The sequence below is a fragment of the Pimephales promelas genome, chromosome 24 (genome assembly GCF_988280905.1).
Source record: "Pimephales promelas chromosome 24, fPimPro1.hap1.1, whole genome shotgun sequence".
NCBI classification, from domain to species: domain Eukaryota; kingdom Metazoa; phylum Chordata; class Actinopteri; order Cypriniformes; family Leuciscidae; genus Pimephales; species Pimephales promelas.
This window is the reverse complement of record NC_142792.1, coordinates 2,838,981-2,862,186: the sequence shown is the minus strand read 5'-3', so window position 1 is coordinate 2,862,186 and position 23,206 is coordinate 2,838,981. Positions and strand designations below refer to the sequence as shown.

General features: G+C 38.0%; 1 protein-coding gene across 4 annotated transcripts in view; it reads right to left on the bottom strand.

Annotated features, from left to right (window-relative positions):
- Window positions 1-23,206, bottom strand: part of osbpl8 (oxysterol binding protein-like 8) — a 62,763-nt gene that overhangs the window by 12,447 nt on the left and 27,110 nt on the right. For 2 of the 4 annotated variants that reach the window (XM_039660756.2, XM_089127337.1), the window contains 6 exons: window positions 22,715-22,751; window positions 21,042-21,182; window positions 2,972-3,042; window positions 1,584-1,664; window positions 1,367-1,468; window positions 300-503 (listed from right to left, as the gene is read on the bottom strand). In XM_039660756.2, coding sequence (XP_039516690.2) covers window positions 300-503; window positions 1,367-1,468; window positions 1,584-1,664; window positions 2,972-3,042; window positions 21,042-21,182; window positions 22,715-22,751 — 636 coding nt within the window. Of the gene's footprint in view, window positions 1-299; window positions 504-1,366; window positions 1,469-1,583; window positions 1,665-2,971; window positions 3,043-11,362; window positions 11,652-21,041; window positions 21,183-22,714; window positions 22,752-23,206 lie in introns of those variants that run through there. The other 2 variants (XM_039660759.2, XM_039660758.2) reach the window with 2 other exon arrangements.

The window sequence follows — 23,206 nt, the reverse complement described above, 5'->3', positions numbered from 1 at the left end:
ATGGTGTGAGAGAGGCGGACATAGCAACAGTAACTAAGGGGGGCGGGGCTTCGCAAACGGTCAATTAACCAGGTTTATATAGGCAGAAACGAACAAGCAAGAGCTGAATACAATCATGGCTGATGGTCCGGGCAGTGGGTTATGGGTAATGTAGTCTTTGCTAGTCTGAGGTGGAGTGCTCTGATGGTAATCGAGGGGAACTCTCACAGGTGATCGTGACAGTATGTCTAAACATTTAAGTTTCAAATAATAATGCAAATCCAAAAAGGTTCAGGTCACTCCCGAGTTTTCTCATGTACCTTGACGGCCCAGATGGACTGCTCGAGGGGGTGGAAGAGCTTGAAGCAGAACCCGTCCTTCTTCGACGGTCTCTCGATGAGCTCACAGGCGTTGAGCAGCACGGTACCGACCCACTGGCCGTTCTTATTGGTCTTATAGATCAGCAGGACGCCTGGCTTCAGCACACACCACAGCTTGGTCCAGCTCTTCAACGTGCCACGGATCTGAGAGAGAGAAAACGGGCTCATGTGAGACTGGAGGTCATTTTAAGGATGTGGTGTGATTACTTGATCCGAACATAAGATCGATTTAACTCCCCTTTCTCCTGTCCCTGCAGGTCTTTTTTGTATACTATCACAGTGCTTTAATCAATGTGAGTGTCACTGTGATTATTAAAATCAGCTGTTTACCCCTGCAGCGATGTAAAGACAGAGGAAGAGACGTCAAAATGAAAATTGACTTTTTAATCATGTTTTTGTCCTGTTGGGTTCAACCACCAAGACGTAATAGCACAGCACATGCATCTGTCTGGTGTGGATGGATTTACTAGTGGTTCTGAGAAAATGTTAATTGCTGCAGTGTAATTGAGAAAAATAAATAAAAAAAACTGTTCGAGTGATTGATTCAATGACTCACTTGTAAAGACTTCAGCGTTTTAAACGAATCTGAATGATTTAATGATAAATACATTTTTAACAGTTGCTTGTCGCCACCTACTGGTGCACCGATGTCATTGATACAATCTTTATTTGAAGCATCAAGTTACTTTCAAATGGTGATCTGCTCTATTTTATCATGATCAGTGTTTATTTATAAACTTTTATCCGAGTACTTCTGTGATAATTTGAATGATACTGTGTGATTGAAAAGACCAATACATGACAACTGCTAACTGCTATCTCTGGGTTCGCTGTGATTGTACTGTGATGGACATATAGCAGAATCGCTGTGATTTATGACTATCGTGTGGGCGTTTGAATCGAGAATAATATCTTTTAGCGATTAATTGTGCAACTGTACCGAAAACACTCACGTTTTCCCGTCGAAACCTCCAGCCTATAGGAATAAACACAGTTTAATGACACACCTTGAGCCAGTCGGCCATGACGATGACAGACGGATCAGTGATGGTGCTGAGCAGTTCTTTAGTGGCCCGTTTCTTCTCTTCCCTGTAGTTCTTCTTTTGCACCTGAACAAACATCAGTCATAATTATGGGTCTTTAACACTCATAATGCATAAACAGCTATTAAATGCAAGAGAAACACAATGAGACTCTGGGTGCCATTAATGAGTGTGGCTTTACCTTGAGAGACTCCTTCTTTGTAAGTTTGTTTCCAGACGCAGATACGTCCTTGTCTGAGCCATTATAGAGCTTGGTCTCCGACTGTGAAACCGACACAGACTTCAGTAATTAGCAAAGCAAGCTTGGCCTCAATAAATGTCATAATTCATTATACATGCACACATAAAACCAAAAGCATAAAAAAATATTCATTATTAGAAATAAAATAGTCATTACATGGAATAAAACCAAGCAAAATTTTACTTTGGCAACTAGCTGAATTTAAATTTTTTTTATTGAAGTATTAAAATAACTATAAATAAGCTAAAACACAAAAACTATAAGGACATAAAAAATTACTTTTTTTGGTTTAAAATAAAGATCACGATTCTCCCACGATTCTGAATAGACAGCTAAAGAAAATAACATGTAATTTACTAGGGGTTCGAACAAATGTTTATTGCTCCAATCTATTTTAAAAATATCCAATTCATTTTATTTTTTATTTTTTTTTGTAAAATTAATGATTCAATGACTCATGAATCTCTTAAATAATGACAAAGATTTTTTAACAGTTGCTTGTCGCCAAGGTGTACTGGTGTAAATATAAAATTGATACAATCGTTATTTGAAGCATCAAGTAAATTTCATAAGGTGAATTGCCATTTAAGAATAAGATCGCATAAAAATATAAAAAAATATTTAAAATATAAACACAATATTATAACAGTATCTCAATGGTACTAAACACACATAATATAATTAATATAATATTAATGTTTCTTGGAAAAATACAAAGTAAAAACAGCTAAAATATAAATAGATTTTTTAAAAGAAAGAATGCAAAATAGAGTTTCATGAATACTAAGAAGCACTTCGAGTCTGAACATTTACTCAGATCACCAGGTGGGTCAAAACATAATTTCGGACCCAGGTGTCAGATAAAGATCTGTCTTTTAATTTCCCACTGAAGCCTTTCAAAGCCGATTAGGAGAAATATCTTCACGCAAACAGTGGTTAAATATGCCTCTGAAAGGCTTTGAAAGATATCAGCTAGTTCCACACGGCGCTCTCACGCTCTTCTGCGCTCGTGTTTGACGGGATCTGTGACTTGGGGTTCATTAGGGATTGCGAGTGCAAGTATTAATGGTCTGTCTGGATGTGGCGGCACGTCTAACGACATCCAAAACCTGAAGCAATTGGATCATATTACCGAGTGTTGGTTGTTAACAGCATCTTCTCTAGGGTTATTTTTAACGAATGGACAGTCCTGTCACCTCTGAGACGCTCTTGACTATGTATAATTAATAAACAAGATAGCTAGAGGACCAGCCGACCCACATTGATCCGATTCCAGCCCTCAGAGGATCATGGGCAGGGAGAATAAACAAGTGTGAGTGTGAGTTTACCTTGCTCTTGGATATGGAGTGTGAGGAGTCTTCTTTCAGAGGCAGGATTTCTTCTTTGCCACGTTCAAACCCTGCAAAAAACAAGACATCGTAATTCAACTCGACTAGCTAGGCTGATATTGAACCATTTTAGATTAGTGGGCACATACATATCAAATACAAATATAAAATACTGTGTTTTGAGTTTGTTCTTCTTTTTTCACCTTTCTTTCCTTAACCTGTGTAAAATGTATCACCAAATATATCACAAGTCATGTTATACAATAAAAAAAGTTGTATATAATAGTAATTTACAATTATAATAATGTTACAATAAGATGATGTCTATATACCAACATGTAGGATTCTCATGCTAGCAACACCACTGATATTTCACTGTTTTTGATACGACCTTAAGTCTAATCATTAACTTGAGGCAGGTTACGTGTTGCTAATAAACAACAAGTGCATACTTTGGTTAAGAGACATTTCTCATAGAAAAACCTGTATTGGTTAATGTTAAAAGTTCACTAAGGTCTAAAATCTGATCCCAGACCTGCACTTAGAGGGCTACATCTTTCCATTAGAGCAGAAAATTAGATTATTTCAGTCCCACGACCCTGAGAAAATATCTCAGTGACGGCTGTATCAACACATCCGAATGCCGTGAGTCAGAGATTCACAACGGCTGGAGGGCACACACACGTTTTATGGAGTCTTTACATAGACATAATGATATTTATAACCCTAAATGTACCACTAAAACTGAATTTTTTCCCCCATTTTTATGGTACGGCATTTAGTAGGACTTATAAGCTGTTTTCCATATGGGGACCAAAAATAACAGGTGATGAAAATTTAATGATTTTAATTTGTTAGAGATAATAACACTGGTGGATGTGTCCCATATCTAAGGCCCTGAGAAAAGAATAACACTTCATCATAAGCAAAACACTAGAACGGTTTCATTAGATAAGGCCGAGGACGATCTGTCAATGTCACTCTGTCAAGACCAGTTAGTTTCTTAGGCATGAATAACACAACTGTCAATTTAAATAACTTCATTGTCTTGACTTTGTTGGCTGGGAGTGTAATAAAAAAAAGCTGGCAAGTTAATTCAAGTTATGATTAAAGAGCTTACAGAAAAGCTTAATAATAAACAGTTTTCTGTCCAATGCTGACATATTTTCTATTGACGCAGTAAGACTGGGTAGGACACACTGACAAACATTTTAAGAGCTATTAATTATTATTATGCCTTATTCTGCATACCTTAATCCTTACTATAGTTAATTGTGAGAAATGGACCCTAAAGTGTGACACAAAAAAAATATAAGTTATAAAATAAAAACAAAAGTTTTTGAAGTTGTAAATAAAACAAAAATGTATGTTTTGCAATAAAATACAATTACAGTCCACTTGACATTTCTTTATAATTAAATGTGAAATGCACTGAGAGAAAATTGTCAATAAGATAAAAGATATCTTTAAGATATTTCAGGCCAGTTTAATAACAAAGGCACAACAGCAGACACCTCTTTCATGCTATAAGAGTCACATAAGATGCTTTAATAAATGCATTTTACTGACAGAACGGGACTATTTGCATCTAAATGAACAGGCCGAGATCAAAGATGCACTCCTGACATTTTTGGACCAACCGAACCGCGATGGACGGAAACGACGACCCATCGATCAGGTTAAACGGGTCTATTGTCTCCGTTGTCGATTGCCGGGGCAAGCATTGTGTTCATCTCAAGAGCTCTTAAACATGTTAATCATACGCAGAAAAACCCACACGTCCTCAACCTGATGAGAGCATCTGTTAGCATATTAGTTACCTATTCTGTTGCCGCATAAATCTGCATTAACCTCGCTTCTCATTTAACAGCAGGCTCAGATTTACTGAGCAATCTGACGTCACTATCGTCAATCTTCTCACTGCTATCCTATCGATTAAGTGAGCAGAGGTAACATTGTGAATAATGGAGGTCTAAAGACGAGCAGCTCTCAGATCAGATGTAATAGTTCCTCTTGTGCTCAATATGCTGATGGGACAGCTGAGAAATTAAGTATAGAATACGACATGCGATGCATGATATTAGACAGACACACACACACACACACACACACACTCTCTCTCTCTCTCTGATATCTAATGTCTGACCTCAAGTCTGTCCTTAAAAATATCAACAATAAGCATGGCCTTAAAATTAGTGTGCTATGAGTTTAAATAAAATGTACAAAATGAAAATGCACTTAGAGTAATAGTCTAAGGAAGAGAGTGAACAACATTGTTTTTAAACAAAACAGATTTTTTCTTCCAGACATGCAGAACCGAATAATAATGTTTTATTTTTTCCTTCCAGACACATAAAAACCCTAACAACTAGCATTATCAATATTGAACAAAAATGAAAGCAATAATGATATTCCTAAAACATTCAAATGTTTTGTCTAAAAATTCTTTATCATTATTGTAATATTTTTTGATAACAAAAACAATAATACTGACAGCTCAATATTATGATGTATGTATATATACTATAGAACGTCGTTAAAATGCCCATAAAATTCAACATATCGGAAAAAAAAATGCCCCAATATGAGTTTTAGTTGTTTATTTATATCATATGATATAGGCTAGTTAAGCAATATCACACACAGTGCTGTTTATTAGAGCCCGACCGATAAAGGATTTTGAAGGCCGATACCGATACAAATATTTTGGGGTTTTAAAATCCGATATATCGGCCGATATTTTTTTTTTATTAAATATTGTTGGATTTCACACACGTGTAAAAGAAAAGCTAACTTTTCTGCACAAGCTACGTTTGATACTTTTTCTCTATGTCTAAATGTTCACTCCTCGCAAGTATAACTTACATTTTACAATGCAGGGACTGTAACTAGAGATATGCTAGTTATAAATACAGTAATAATTACTTTATTTAGGCAGAAAAAGTTCATTGTGGTTTCCAATCTCATTAATGTTAACGTTAGCGGTCTTCCACTGATGATAGTGGCATTAGCTTGCTTTGTGGTTAGCTAGTCTATGATGAGCCATAATTTAGCAATAGATAACATCATACTACAAATTGTAAAACATACATTTTCAATATAACAGGCCAAGGAGAGATAATTAAAGCGTGTTTCGTCCGTTTTTATTTTATTTTTTAAATATTCATTTATCGGCCATTATAACTGCCGATACCGATATTATGGAAAATGCTTAATATCGGCCGATATATCGGTCTGGCTCTACTGTTTATGTCCTGAAAAGCATGAATGCAAATGGGATATTGATGTCAGATGATAAACAGTTAATATTGTGTTTTATTTTAGACAATGTTGTCTGTTCTTGCTTGATTTTGCCAAAGAAAATATAACCAACGAGCCAGAGGACAGCTAGTGCGTCTTCGAGTAACACGCGTCCGTTTCTGAACGAATCCGCGTTTTGAGTTCAATGATTCAATGGCCGTTCATTAAGAGAGCCATTTACTTCATTCATGAATGAATCAGCTGTTTGAACGAATCGAATCCGCACAAAATCCTCCGACATCAGTCATCTTCACATCTACATGTGATAAGTGAAATCTGATGTACTGTAATGTAACAGAATACCGCATCATGTCCTTTTAGGGGCTTTTTCATGCTTTTCAAATTCGCACTAAGGCTTTGAACATCATCCCTAACACGCCTTTACATCTTACATTAATCTTTTATGTCTTACAGTTTTCTCTGCATATTAAACTGGGAACTCAGAAGGCATTTTAACATTCCCAGAGCGAGTCGAGTTCATCTGTAAATATTGTCTGCGATAACACAGACATTTACCACTGAGCTTCAGGAACACGGGAAGATGACAGCTCACTCCACGAGGAGGGAGAGGAGACATCTGTGTGTGTCTTTGTTTAATAAGCCATGACGCTGTGCGAGTAATAATACACTCATAAAAGCAGGAGCTCAAAGACAGCTCTGATCATTAGCCAAAACTGAGCCAGAGAGAGAGAGGGAGCTAGCTTGGACTGGAAATACACAGAACATAAACTTAAAACTAAATATTGCCACTGATAGATTCTTGTCAGAGAGCACTGCAGGCTTATTAAACATTCAACACGCGTGCCTACAGTTAGACATGCAGAGAGTCCAGGCAAAAATACAGCAAAACACAGTCACTGCTGGCGGCTACACAACTCTTTTATTCGAGTAATGCACACAAAATGACCCCCAGCATCGTTTAAATGCATTAAAAAGACATGTTTTTTAACATCTTCAACTATCTTTAGTGCGTAATGTTGATGTTTGAGCATGAAAAGGGCCTGCAATGTTACATTTATTCTTTATATCAGTGTCAGTGTTTCTGAAAAGCCTCATGATATTCCTCATTTAAATAATTCCCGCCAAGGCATGTGCTAAATAATGGTGCAGGGCCTGGTTGAGTTATTGGTAGTGTTGAAACTCAGCTGACATTTCCAAAACATACTCAAAGCGCTTGACCAATCACAAGATAGGCTAGACCAATCAGAGCACATTATGCTTTTCGGAAGGAGGGGCTTCATAAAGACAGGAACTAAGGCACTGCAACCATATACACATGCATAGATGCCTCATTAGCGGCTGTTTCTATTGGCCGCTTTAAATCTTGCCGGTTTTTTACAACCAAAATCTGTGTAATGTTGTGGCATCTTGAAAAATTAATTGATATATTTACTGTGAGTGATGACAGGATCTGAAATGTTGATCGTTCCAAGATGGCGGATGCATCAAAGTAGCGGTCAAATATGGTTTCTACATTTATATATACAGTGTTGGGGAGTAGTTAACTACAAGTAGCGACGCTACTAACTTAATTACATTTTTCACTAGCTTGGCTGTAGCTCAGCTGCTTTTTAAACAGTGTAGCTTTTCCAGTAGCTAACAACTTTTTGCATCAAGTAGCGGTGTAGCGCGAGCAAAAGCTACATTGCGTTTCTTGAGCCTGCGCGAATCAGCGCGATACAAGGATATTCTTCTTCTTGTTAGATTACGAACTAATTTTTTGCCATTACCGCCACCTGTTGTTTAATCACGCGTCTTGCTAACGGTTCACTGACGTACAGAAGTGGGTTGACACACCCATATTGTGATTATCCACGATGGAGCAAGACGTGACGGCAGATTTGGAGGATGGGGAAACAACTAATGTCCAAGTTTAATCTGTATTTTTGAGAAAATGTTCTACATGCAATTTATGTTAAATATTTTGTTCTTGCAATGTTGTAGGCTATTTGTTGCAGTTTTGCACTTTTGCCAAACAGTCTGAGATATTTGAGTGTTGTGTGTAATAAAACAATAGGCCTACTCTTTGAAGTCATAATTGTATTGCATTATTTTAAACACTAAATATTTTACTTAAAACATTCCTCAGACACGTATTCAGTTATTTATAATATACGTTGTTCAAAAAAAGCAAAAGTAGTTTCAACGTAGCTAGCTACTTTTTGATAGTAACTTGTAGTGTAGCTAACTACTTTTCCAAAAGGGTAGCTTGACTGTAGTTTAACTACTTTAACTTACGAGTAGCTTGTAGCTTGTCAAACTACAGTTACAGAGTAGCTTCCCCAACACTTTATATATATATGTATGTCTCCAACAAAAAAAATAAGGTGTTTTTGAACATGCAGGCCTGAAAACCTTTTCTAGCGAAGCCCACAAACAAAATGACCCTAATAAGCATTGTGCATTAATGGTCTACTTGTGTATTTGTGTTTCTCTGCTGTGAGACAGAGACGTGTCTGATATTTTCACACTCCTGCAGCGTCCTTGACTACGGCAAACCAGCAGCGGAGTGTGTAATTCCACCCCGATCGGGAGGCTCAGTCCGTCTGAAGGGCAGAGAGCATCGTCTAGAAACAGAGACAAACTACTCCAAATAACACTTAATACGAGCAACGAGCCAAACATCATTTTAATATAGTATAACGCAAAAACAACACAGCATAATGACAAACGGGTGTTATTGCGAGTCATCCGGTCAGCACACGGGTGTCAAGACGGGAGGGGAAGCGCACCTGTGTTTTTGTGCACGCCATCTATTAATAATCACACATCTGTGCTAATCTGCCACCTCATACAGTAAAGTGCAGATGATCCTCGGACCGAGATTCATTTGTCTCGTCTGTGGGATAATAAAGCTTAACTTGTTCCGGAAGTAAATAATACTATTCAAAATGATTTAATAAAGCAACAACCTTTCAGGATAAACCAAGCACTCTCGTTTTTAGAAATGACATATGCTTCTTTCAGCTTCTTTCACTTTCATTAAAATTGTGTTTTTTATGAGTAAACATGACATTAAAGGGATAGTTCACTTTGAAATTAATTTTTGATGTTTTAGCTTACCTCAAGGGCATCCAAGATGTAGGCGTCTTTGTTTGCGCAGTAGTTTCAATTTTGATATTTTTAGGTCAAACCGTTTTCTCACACAAACCGCTCGTTTCGTGTCTTAGGCCATCATTGTGTACTTACATTTACGAGTCATTAAATCGTTTAATTTGGACTTCTCTGTGCATGCTCTTTGAGGTGGTGACCATAGACCTCCATTATATGACTGACAGACAAGAACGGTTTGACCTAAAAATCAAAATTGAAAACATCTTGGATGCCCTTGAGGTAAGCTAAAACATATCAAAAATTAATTTCAAAGTGAACTATCCCTTTAAAATGTCATTCGAATCGAATCAAACAAATGAAAAGTAACGTTTCATCAGCATATAATCACTTGCTCCACCTCTTAAACAACTTTCCTTGATTGTAAAAATAAATTTACAATCACATTAGCTTTATTAGCTTGTTAGCTTAAACTGTGCAATCAAAGTGAATGGAAATTTTACATGCAAATTCAAATACATAAATTATATATTTTTTGTGTGCATATTTTATTAACACAATAAAACCCCCAAAACCCAATCAAATTCCACTGTTCCTTATAGGATGAGAAGGTAATTCACACTTTACTTTGAAAGAAATGTGAATCATTTCTGAGCCGGCCAGTTTAGTTATGCTTATGGAGAAAATTAATAAGAATTTACATACGAAAAAAACTCCATTATTATGATCCATCAATCCAATCCGGATTTGAGTGATTCAGTATTAAATCAAAGCTATTACCCTTTAAGCGAACTCTGCTATTTTCACACAGGTGAACGTCACGCGCGGACAAGATTTGTGCAAATGCAATTCACTCTGGATCCATTAGCTAATCTCTGCTCAATGGACTCCATTAAAACACTAAAAAGGATATCAATCATGAAAATCCCGGGTAAGCGTACAAATGCGAGTATTAAAATAAAAACACCATCTCTGAAGCATGCTAAATGAAGGCGAGCATCAGCCAGCATCCAGAGCCTGTGCATTTAATGCATCCCTCTCTTCTTAAAGTCATAATCATGAGCGGAGGCCACATTGATATGAGTCAAACTCACTATGAGAGCTGAAACTACTCAAAAGCTGGGGCAGAAACATCTGCGTTCGGCTGAACAGCTCGATTTACTGACCTTGAGAAGACGACAAAGAACAAAAACTGTCCTGATTTATGCTATTCCAACCCTAATGTCAACCATCAAATGAGGTTTCTGAGACCTACACTTGGTAACTGAGAACTGGCTCTTATTCAGAACAAGCTTGGCTTAACTTAATAATAAAGAAAAAAAAACATGATTTAGTTCTTGGATATTAATCTTCAGTCAATGAAGACAGAAAGCAGTAGTAAAATAATATAATTAAAGGCAAGTCTCAAATTTATCAGCGAGTCTAATTCAGACTGGACAAGATCTTCACTGAAACTGGAGTCAAACGTATATTACTTAATCATGAGACTTAAATAAGTACAATTAAGTAACAAAATTATTACAATTTAGGCTCCATTTTATTATTCTTTAAACGAGTAAATAATAATTTACTCAACAAAATATCAAACAAAACCAATCAAATATTTGTTTGGCATATTGTTGAGTTATAGTTAGGATAAATCCATAGTCAGGATAAATTCTTCAATAATTAAAACAAGGAACCCAAATCGTTACAATGTCGATATAAAGAATTGACGACTGAAAAATGTGCATTAGCAGGAGGTGTTATTGAAGGCTGAAAGAGACATGGTGCGTCACACACTTGAAGGATAGCGATGCAATGAGTAACAGATGCTAACGTGCTGTCGGTTAATAGATGCACTTTAATTTGGAGGGCAGTCAAGAGTCAAACGCACACATTCAGTCGACAGCAAGTTGCCAAAACTATAAAACTTAACAGACTTCGGCTACACTCAATGCTTCACACTGTAACCAATCCAGAGGAATGTGATCGAAACTACACTGCAAATAAAACATGTGAAAGTTTCCTGATTCACACCAGGGTGTTGATGAGACCCACCTGGCAAGCAGACAGAAAGCTCGTTGTACCCCCCAAACGAGGCGTTGCGAATGAGTTTGCGTCCGTCTGGATGGGGCGGGCGGCCTGAGATGGTTCCTCCACAGGTGGAGAACCGGCGGCGGCCCAGAATCCCTTCTTGCTTCATCATGAGGGCGGGCGTAGGACGGCCTCGCCCTGAGGAGGACGAGGCTGAGGGGCTGCTGTGGTAATTAGGCAGTCACCACAAACACACACGCTCAGACATACTCCACTGCTGCTAGTACTACAGCTGACCAACTGCACTCTGAAAACACACAGGCTCTCTCTCTCAGTGTTACTCACTGCAGCCCGCCCTCCCTCCCTCTCTCTCTCCCTCTCTCGCTCGCTCTAGAGCGTCTGTGTGTGAGAGAGAGAAAGAGCCCTGTCTCAGATTCTTGGACGGCAATGACAATCAGTGGAGAAAAAAAAGCTTAGAGCTGTTACGTCACTAGATCTGTACCTCTTTCTTTTTTTCAGTTTCATTCTGATCTGACTGCATGATGTATGTGGTAAATCTGACAAAAACAGGAATGGATGGATGGATGGATAGAGGGATGGATGGACAGATGAATGGATACAGGGATGGATGGAATGGATGGATGGATATGAGGTGGATGGATGGGTGGATGCAGGGATGGATGGACAGATGAATGGATGGATGGATGGAATGGATGGACGGATATGGGGTGGATGGATGGATGTATACAGGGATGGATGGACAGATGAATGATGGATGGATGGATGGATACAGGGATGGATGGAATGGATGGACGGATATGGGGTGGATGGATGGATGGATGCAGGGATGGATGGATAGATGGATAGATGGACAGATGAATGGATGGATGGATAAAGGGATGTTACAGGGATAGATGGATAGATGGATAAAGGGATGGATAGATGAATGGATGGATAGATAGATGGATAAAGGGATAGATAGAGGGATGGATGGATGGATGGATAAAAGGATACAGGGATAAAGGAAAGGATGGATAAAGGGATGGATGGAAGGATGGATAAAGGGATGGATGGATGGATGGATAGATACAGGGATAAAGGGATGGTGGATAAAGGGATGGATGGATGGATAGTGTTTTATTTTATATCTTGTATAAGGACAATACATTTTTTTTGCATTCCACACACACACACACACACACACACACACACACACACACACACACACACACACACACACACACACACACACACACACACACACACACACACACATATATATATAACACTGCTCTTTTCCTGCATTCTTTTAGCAAAATTAACCTTTTTTTATTCTCAGTATTCTCAATTACACTGTGATATTTTATTTAAATCAGCATAAATTAGATGACAACAAAAGTCTCATAAATACTTTTCCATTCAAATAATATATTTCCCATTATAGTATTAAGAAAGAGATTTGTACGAATTATGGAAATGAAAATTGTGCTTGATGTGCTTAAGCTCAATCTCATGACAATAATGTGAAATGCAAAAGCACATACATGTATCCAAAATATAATTTGAAATATGACTTGTTCTTAAAACATATTAATAAGCCTTTGTCAGATTGACTTCATGACTGAACCATTGCATGTTTCTATATTTTTGTGACTATGACTCAGTTTGGATTTTCTCTTCCAGAGATCCTGTATTGCGTCTCGTTCAGAGAGAATGCGTAACGAAGGACACTGTAGCTGAATATCTAAAACACACTCACGCCTCCTTCTCAAACAGTCTCTGCTGACAGTGCTGGTGAAAACAGAATCAAGCCATCGGCATCTCCGGACAAAGGCACACATCTAACCCGATCTGTCAAATCTTACACAGCGAAGATTAGGGTTGGGTATCGAGAATCGAGTATCGATTAGAACCGAGACTAACTTTTCGTTTTTCCCGGAATCGTTCAAAAGATAAAATTTCGATTCCTAGTTTCGATATTCACAGTCCACCGAGTGGAAGAAGAAACCGCTGAACAACACCAACGAAGAAGCGTCTACCGGAAGTGTTGGCATAACCACGCGAGTCGAACATGAGTACCTTACGTCGGCGATCCAAAGTGTGGCTTCACTTTTCTAAAAATAACGAAATCTCGGCAAAATGCAAAATTTGTGACAAAAGGAGTATTTTTACAGAAGGAGTATTTCCTTCAGAAAGGCCGTTGGTTAGCAAGGTTAGCTAAACATTTTTGACCCTGCCTCTTAAAAGAATCTGAATCGAGAATCGTTAGGAACCGGAATCGAAACAAGGAATCGGAATCAGAATCGTTCAAATTCAAACGATACCCAACCCTAGCGAAGATACAGCCGCATATACATCCATCTTTCACGAGCCTTTCGTAAAACTCAGGTTTTATCCTGTACTAACAATGTTACAGAGCCAAACCAAACTTACCATAGTCTTACAACTTCAAACTTTTCCAATCAAGCATCATTGACTTTCAAATAACGGACAATAAGAAACATTACATGGTGAAATGTAATACTTAAAGCTCTGTGCTTTTCAAATCACTAACCCAAGCTCTACATGAGCAAGCACCACTAATTAAATATACATATGCATAACATCTACATCAGCCCGTCAAAGATGCCTAAGTACAGGGAATTAGTTTGAATCCCTGACCCTAACTATGACGATAATATGCAAAACAGCACTAACAGGCTGTCCTAAACGATGCTAGTCACACTAGGATCCAAAGTGAGTTTAGAAGTTGATCTCTTCCAACAAGAAACTCAATGTTTCGGTACAGCTTGTGTAAATTCAGCCTGTTTTTGGTCAGTGAACTGGAGAAGAGCTCCAGATGAATCAAAGTAAAGAATGAAGCAGTTCAAGAGGCTTCATGATTAATCTTTTTTTCTCTTCAATCATAATTCACACTGGGCATATTAACCAATCAGAGCATTCCTCCCAGTGTCTTGCTGATGTCACTCTGAAGTTGCTAGGCAACCAAAAAGAACCAGGAGCACCAAACGGATGAGACAGCAGGATGGCTGTGAATGATGCCCTGATTAACATAACTAATTAAGATGCTCTGGTGGATGTATAATTCAAAGCCTATTGCTCATTGTCCTGTGCTGAACGGAAGTTTTGCTTCATTTGAGGAGCATTTAACAACCTGAGACCTCTTTCTCTCTCCCTACTGACCAACCAGTCTATTTACCGACCTGTCTATCAATCCATCCATGTATCTACAAATCTATCCACCTGTCTATCTGTCTATGTATCTACAGATCTATCTATCTGTCTATCCATCCATCCATGTATCAATCTGTCTATCATCTATTTGTCAATTTATCTACTAGGGGAGTAACGATATTCGAACCGAATTGAAAAACCGCAATACAGAACTCACGATTCGAATCGTGATACTCTCATAGAGTGCCGAAGTGATGACGTCACTTTGTAGGACAACCCGGAAGCTAGCGGCGCATGAGTTCCCTCGGTCGAAAAGCAATGCATTTTCCCCATAGACTTTTGGAAAATCGCAAAAAATAAGATCTGTGTTTAACAAACGGTTGTGACCCTTACACGTTTTGTCTAGCAAGATAATCTTTACAAGTTAATCCAAAATGTATACATTTTGAAGCCTATATAAAGATTTTAAAAAACACAATCAGACACAATAAAGTTTAAAAAACCACAAGCTGGTTATAACCGTGTGTTCTATGTCAGAGATCAAAACATGAAAATATTTAGAGGCTCTGTTCACCAGAGACCTTATTTCAGGCGATTTAGCAAAAACCCATTTAAAAATCCCATAGGCTTTAGAGCGAGGGAACCGTAGTGCTAAAATGCTAACTCACTTCTGCGTTTTGGCCTACAGAGTGACGTCGTAACTTCGGCAGTCTATTGTGAACCGAACACGCCCCGCCCCCTGCTACCCCGGCCCCGCCCAGCCGGCTCAATGGACCTCATGTCTTATGTATATAGTACACAACAAATTCAGTTTTGTATCCTATCCACCATTAACATCAAATAACAAGCTCCGTGTTTTGTTACTTTGGATAATAAGCCAGGTGTAATCTTTCAAATTCTGTCTATTTGATCACGAAATTCAAACAATAAATGGCGTTTTGGCGCTCTTTGATGTGGCGTGACAGATCGCTGTAGTAGTAGCTCCTCATGTCAAGCGGCAGCGCGGCACGCGAGTAAACGCGATCAACTCTTCCTCCGTTACAGAATGGACACCTGAAGGTATGTTGAACGATACAGTATACTTACTGAAAGGCATCATAACTCGTTTAATCGTGTAATCAGTGTTTCAGCAGTGGAAATACGTCAATAAAACAGCATAGCTTGTCACTAGCATTATGTTTAGCTCAACAGGCAAGTGATTCAGTGTCCACAACTTATAAATGAACTCTTGCACTAAATAAATGCACTATGTTAGTCTATATATTATATTTCACTTAACCTGTTAATGATATCTTGATTATTTAATGTATGTTTAAAATATATTTCAATAACAAATTAGAGTAATTTTCAGTTTACATGTTTTCATTCAATGTGTTCATTATTATATCTAAAAAATGAATAGCATCTGAATTTAGGTTAAAAGTCTAGGCTACAACCTTTAATGTTATAGTAATGTGCTGCTACCTATATAGTTTACAGCATTAGCAATTTTTTTTAAACCTTGTGAAACGTTTAATTGCAATTGAACTAATTTAAAGACAAAGACAATTTTTCATTAAACCACTGTTTAAAAAAAGAAGAAGCAATTTTAGCGGTCTAAACCGAACTGAAACGAGACGTCAAAACCGAACTGTCCGTTTTGTGTATCGTTACACCCCTAGTATCTACAGATCTATCTATCAATCTGTCTATCAATGTATCTACAGATCCATCCATCCATCGGATTCAGGAATTTGGCTGTTGAACGGTTTACTACTCTAGACACATCAGGAGAGTCTTTATGGGCTGATTGTGTCTCTGAATGAAGTGATATGGCAGGTGAGTCAACGGCTAATTTCAGCAGGTATCTCTGCTGGTAATCCGTAAATCTACTGAGCACAATCAAACATGGCAGGCGATGTTCCTATAGCCGCAGATCGGTGAAAACATGCTCACTTTAGCTCTGAGCCGTAAGCTGATGACGGCAGTCACAGATCTGGGGACATACCTCTGGGGACGAGGATCTATTTATCCACCGTGGAGGGGGATGTCAGACCATCTGACTTACACACACTTATAGTAAACTATGTGGAAAAACACCCGAGGTCAACACCATGTTAATCTTTTCCATAAAAAGCCACCTGATTTGTACTCAAGTGCAGTCTGTTCCTTTAATTCTTAAACCCTTTGTATCTTATTTTGTGATACATTCATGGAGCTCAATTCATTTTCTCAATAGTGTGCTATAGAGCCAGACCGATATTATCGGCCGATATTAGGCATTTTCCATTATATCGGTATCGGCAGTTATAATGGCCGATAAATGAATATTTAAAATATAAAATAAAAACGGACGAAACACGCTTTAATTATCTCTCCTTGGCCTGCTATATTGAAAATGTATGTTTTACAATTTGCAGTATGATGTTATCTATTGCTAAATTATGGCTCATCATAGACTAGCTAACCACAAAGCAAGCTAATACCACTATCATCAGTGGAAGACCGCTAACGTTAACATTAATGAGCTTGGAAACCACAATGAACTTATTCTGCCTAAATAAAGTAATGATTACTGTATTTATAACTAGCATATCTCTAGTTACAGTCCCTGCATTGTAAAATGTAAGTTATACTTGCGAGGAGTGAACATTTAGACATAGAGAAAAAGTATCAAACGTATCTTGTGCAGAAAAGTTAGCTTTTCTTTTACACGTGTGTGAAATCCAACAATATTTAATAATAATAAAAAGTATCGGCCGATATATCGGATTTTAAAAACCAAAAATATTTGTATCGTATCGGCCTTCAAAATCCTTTATCGGTCGGGCTCTAGTGTGCTATCTGTGCTTCCTTCCCTGCAACAGTGTGTGTGTGTGTGTGAGAGAAAGTTTTTGTAGTAACGTGAGCAGGTGTGGGAATTTCTCATGTGAAACTGATCTCCGCAAGAAAAACAGTTACGTTTCGAACTCTTTCCCACTCAACTAAATGAGTAACTCAGCAGGTTAAACTGAACTAGCGTATTAGTGTCAGCAGCCGAGCGGTTAATGATTCAGACCACTGTACTATTCACAAAGATGAATCGTATAACTGTGCTTGAGGCTGTAACTGTTGGTTGACTGTAGTTTACGCGATCATTAGATGACAGCAAAGTAATCTAAATGTATAAATAGAGGGAAAAAGCAAGCACAATTATCTAATATCAGCTGATATATGCAATATTGACTCATGAATTGAAAACCACTAGAGCAGATGTATTGTAGCCTGGATGCCAGCCCGAACTCCGCCCACAACATTTTTTGGACGGGAAGTTCAGTCTGGACTCGATCCATTGAGGAGTAATTATGATCGGTTCAGAAATCATCGGGCCAATCAAATTGCCAGGGCGGGCTTTATACGATGATTGACAGGTGGTCTTCAGTAACGTAATCCTCACGTCATCAAAGTGCGCTTTTCAAAGATGACTGCAGCTGGAGAATTGAGATGTATAGAGTCCGCTGTCGCGTCTTTTGTAAAAAAAAAAAAAAAAAAAAAAAAAAAAAAAAAAAATCGACAGCGCATTCATTTTAATAGACAAACAGAGAACTGCAATCAAGGCATTTGTCGATCGGAAAGATATTTTTGGCGTCCTTCTTACATGATTCGAGAAAAGTGTAACTTATCAGCTGGCTCTGACGGTCGTACAGAAGATGGGACGTAATGAAAAGCCTGTGGTCGTTGTGGTTTATCCTTTGGTGGCACTCATGGAGAAGTAAGTAAAAGAAGCAACACTCGTTATTTAACTTCTAAAATAAATAAAGTTAGGCTACGTTCTGTATTTGAAAACTGCGCTATGCAAAGGAGTTGACTTATGCGTTGCTCTGATTGGTTGGTAGGTCTACCGACTATCCAATTGAGTGCAGAGTTGTTTTTTTTTGTCCTGGTTTGGTTACGACACGCCTCATAATCAAAGCCCAATGGAGGAGTTTCAGACTCATATTCTTTCTGTAATAGTATTGTGCATCCCTAAAAAAATATAAGATATAAATTGTAAATTTACAGCCATGCATTTCTGAACTTCAGTTTTGTTCAAAAAGCATCCCAGGATGCACCTCATGACGCTGGTTGAACCTAGACAAAGAAGCTCAAATATACGACTCCAAATGAGTGATAAAAATAAGAAAAAGCAACAAATATGATGCTTTCCGACCAGCCTGGTCAATGCACTAAAGTCTTGGAAGCCACTGGAAGCCTTATGCAATCCGGCTATGAGCCTGGATTACCAGCCTAACAAATAAGCGTTATGAGTCAGACAACATTTAATTCTACTAAACAAACCACCAAAGGAACCAATCTCATCTGTCATCTTCAAGTCGAAATACTCCATCACAAAACCACTTTGACCTTAACTAATGTACACTAAAACTTGAATTCTGTTCTCACCAGGTACCATTGCAGACAAAGAAGGCTATAACTATACAAACAAACGACATTAAATAATTATACTAAGCATACTCTAAGCATTAGAGCACTAGTTGAGTACTTGCCTTGAGTGCAGGAAGATTAATATACAAAGTCATTCATACAAAAGGTTTTACGTCCAACCCTCTCCATTGACGATCACACATTCATTGGTCCACAGGACTGCCATAATATTCCCAGACACAGTAGACGAAATGTGAAAAGCATGCTCACACCTGACCTCCCCTATGCAAATTACCCTGCGTCTGATTGGCCACAGTGACGGAACATCTAGGAAAAGCCACTTTCGATTGGCTGAGCTGCATGCTGTGTGTGCATATTAACCTCATTTACTGATGGGCTGTAATCCAATAAATCCAGGCCGAGCACACATGCTCTCGTCTCAAACAGAGCAAGAGGGACAGTAAAGAGGATTTGTGCGCATCTCAGTTGGTGTACTGATGCTATTCCGGGAGAAAGGTGCGTCTCGTGTCGGGTTGCTGGTGACGGCGGCACTGAATAATTGAGTGAAACGTGGCCCAAATCTGGAAGATGAACTCACAAAGAAACTTTCTATTATATATCATCAGAACACACCCGAACCGCCGTGATTCATCCGTGACTATAAAGAAGAGGCTGAAAGGGCTTTCAAAAGAATGGCGAGGTGCAGTTGCTATGGAGATCTGACATGATGCGAAGGCACTGAAAGGTTTTGTGCAGATGTGATGGTGTGTGTGTGTGTCAGCATCAAGCCAAACAACTGTTACGCCACACATATGACGCTCCAAACATGAGTGCTTGAATCAGGGACCACAACAAGCTCCACAAACAGGAACGCGGTGCATTTAATCAGATTAAAATCATCATTATAAAAGGCAAATCCACTGAAAATATTAATAACTGCGGTGTACAGATGTGAGACTGGAGTGTGTGTGTGTCACAGGTGGCTGTAAATGACATAGGGATTATGGTGAACACATGACACTCCGCATAACATCACAGTGAGCTTGAACTTTGACGGGTCTAGCACCTTTTGGTTTTCAAAGACAACAATCAGAGATCGCACTTATCAAACAATATCTTTATTATCTCTCAAACCCTAAAAAGGATAAATTGATCAATTCAAATATACTAATAAATAGGGCTGTCAAACGATTAATCGCATCCAAAATAAAACAATATTTTGGAATAGAACATTAACAAAACCCTAGAAGAGAAGAGCAAGAGTGCATGAACTTCTCATACGATTCTCATTAAAAGACTAATTTGAAGAAATATATATAAATGCTTGTTTGCACAATTGTATTATTGTTTTGTTTTTTTACTCAAATTGCAGATATAAGGTATCCAACATACTACTTACAACTACATATTAAATACAAACTTTCTATTAAATGGCTATTATTATTCAACAATTAATATTTTATATAATAATGTTGGCTTACTAATCCCCATAACAACTGAAAGGATCCTATGACAAATAAATTGCTTTCCTCAATCAAACTGTTGTGAATGAAGGAATTGCTCAAAGAGTGATATCTTGACAATAAAATTGTGATTTTTATGAATTAAGGAACTGTGTTAATTAGAAACTATACAATAAAAGGCTGCACGTATATATCATGACACTTCAGCAGCCTCTAGTGGTGAAAAGCAACACTGGTCTGATAAAGTCAACAAAGTGTTAAAGTCAACATGGACTTCGCTTCTGTTCCCATTATGCATGATCTACTGTTGTTTTCTTTTTTGTAATGAATATTTGTACTGTGACGATTACTTTAACTAGATGTCCTTGTGCTCTGACTGTGTATAGTGTAATATTGCATTGTTTGCTACTGTACACGTGTGCCTATACTTGTTATCCATATCATGCTTTGGAGCTTTCATCACCTGTACACTTCATGTGTTCATGGTGTAATGACAATAAAGTGATTGATTGTTTACAGCTGATGTAACCTGTACACTGAACTGGTCTGGGATCAGATTTCCACTATCATGCAGATGCGACCTTTAAAAAAATTCGGCCAAACTGACCACAGAGCCTTCAGCCCATGGAGACTTGTGTGGGAAATCCATGTGTCCGCAGCTGTGGTGGTGTGTGTCCTCTTACCGTGGGTGTAGCTGACGCACGGGCTGAGGGAGGGGCTTGTGAGCAGGTCTTTACTGGGCGTGTGAAGCCCCGCCTCCTTCCCACGCTGACTCATCCTTCCCGGGGTCAGAAGCGCCGCATCATCACCGGGCATTAAGGCAGCTATGGAAGAATAACAGGGACAGAAGATGCATTTATAAAACAACTGAACGTTGAATCAGTGGCTGTTTTTCACTCCACACACACATTTTTAGGATTGATCTGGTAAGATCTGGTAAGATCTGGTTTTAAGGTTTTTTGTTTTTTATGTACTGGTCAATTTTGAGATTTCGGGCAATTTGGCTTTTCATTACAAGTTTATTTTAGAAAGACACAAAGAAAAAAAAATGCACACTTTACAACACTTTGGTAACACTTTCCAATAAGGTTCATTAGTTAATGTATTAACTAACATGAACTAACAATGATCAATACATTTGTTACTAACATTTGTGAATTGCTAAAAGATAAACAGACATATTGCTTATTTATGTTAGTTCACAGTACATTAACTAATGTTCACTAAAACAACCTTTGATTTTAATAATATATTAGTAAATGTTGAAATTAATATTAACTAAGATTAATAAATGCTGTAGAAGTTTTGTTCATTCTTTATTCATGTTAACTAAGGCAGTTAACTAATGAATCTTATTGTAAAGTGCTACCAAAAAAAATGTGTATAATACACTATATTTTTAAAGTCTGTAGTTTTATTTTTATTTTGCGTTTAATTTGTAGAGTGCCTTTCCCAAGCCCAAGGACGCTTCACAAGAGAAGAGAGAAGAGAGAAAAGCAGTCCAAAACTACATTCAATTAAATACTATTAGAACAGGGAGTGTCGACGTGGATGTTAAAGTCACTGAGCAAGACTACTTGGGACGATGTTAGCAGTTCATTGAGTTTGTTTTGCTGGTCTATAAATTAGGATAATTGTGAAGGGACAGTGCATGTATCATTTGCCTGATATTATTTCTATTTTTTTTCTGGCTGTTGACAATATTTTTAGATTTATGAGGTGATAAAAAGAGAAAACCGTAAAATATCAACAAAATAAAACCTGACTTCCAACGTTTAGATTTCTGTTCTGGAAATGTATGCAAATGAGTGCATATTTAATTAAATAATGCTGCATTTGCAGTTCAGAAAACTAGTACAAAAACGTTTGATACTTAATTGGGAATGAAGTATTGTGAAATCTAGGATTTGACCCTATTCTTAAGGCATCTTCCCTTAATTGGATTTAAACACTGTGATACTTTTGATGTCAAATTAAATAGCTTTGAGCTGGATACACCAAAAAGCCATATTTTTTTGCTGTCTGTCTGACTCTGAGATGCACATTTAGTTGTGCAGCGCTCCCTCTAGTGGCCAATGCACAGAACAAAAATAGGCACAATTATTATATGGTATTGTGCTGAAACTCTTATCTGTAATACTTATTAATTTTCTCACTGCGACAAGATTGCGGTAAATCAGTAATGATTGTGTTTGTGCACGTCTTCAGATGAGAAAATTAAATGCACATCAAAATCTGCATAAGAATGACACAATGACGCAGTGAAAAATGTGTAAGGGGAAATAACACAAGCTTCTTGTGAACATGTACATCTCTCTTTCACACACACACACAGAGGTGAATGTCAGCTTCTTACCTGCGGTGACAGGGTTCTCTCTGTTCTCTGCATGATGCTGAACACACACACACACACACACACACACATCCACACATCAAGGGTCCGCCAGGCAGTGTTGGTTTTGGTGTTGGTGAGATTTTGTGCGTTGGGACACGTTGGCAGCAGACAGAAAGACGGCATGGGATAACAGGACAAAAAAAGACAAACAGGGGGAAAAAGAAAAGCAGCGTTAGTTAAAAATGACAAATACAATGAAAAACACTGGCAACAAAATCAAACTGAACAGACACTAAGCAGAACACACACATACACACACACCAGACAATGTGGATTAGCACAGATTATAGCTCTGGGATTCTAATTGGTCGGCACATCTGTCAATCACAGTACGCCAATACACTTGTGACAGTAATTGGCAAATGAAGCCGGTTTGAGGTCATGTAGGTTACTGTTTGATTAATGAACATTTCAGAGCTGTGCTGCCTGGATGGGTGTAATTGAACATCATGA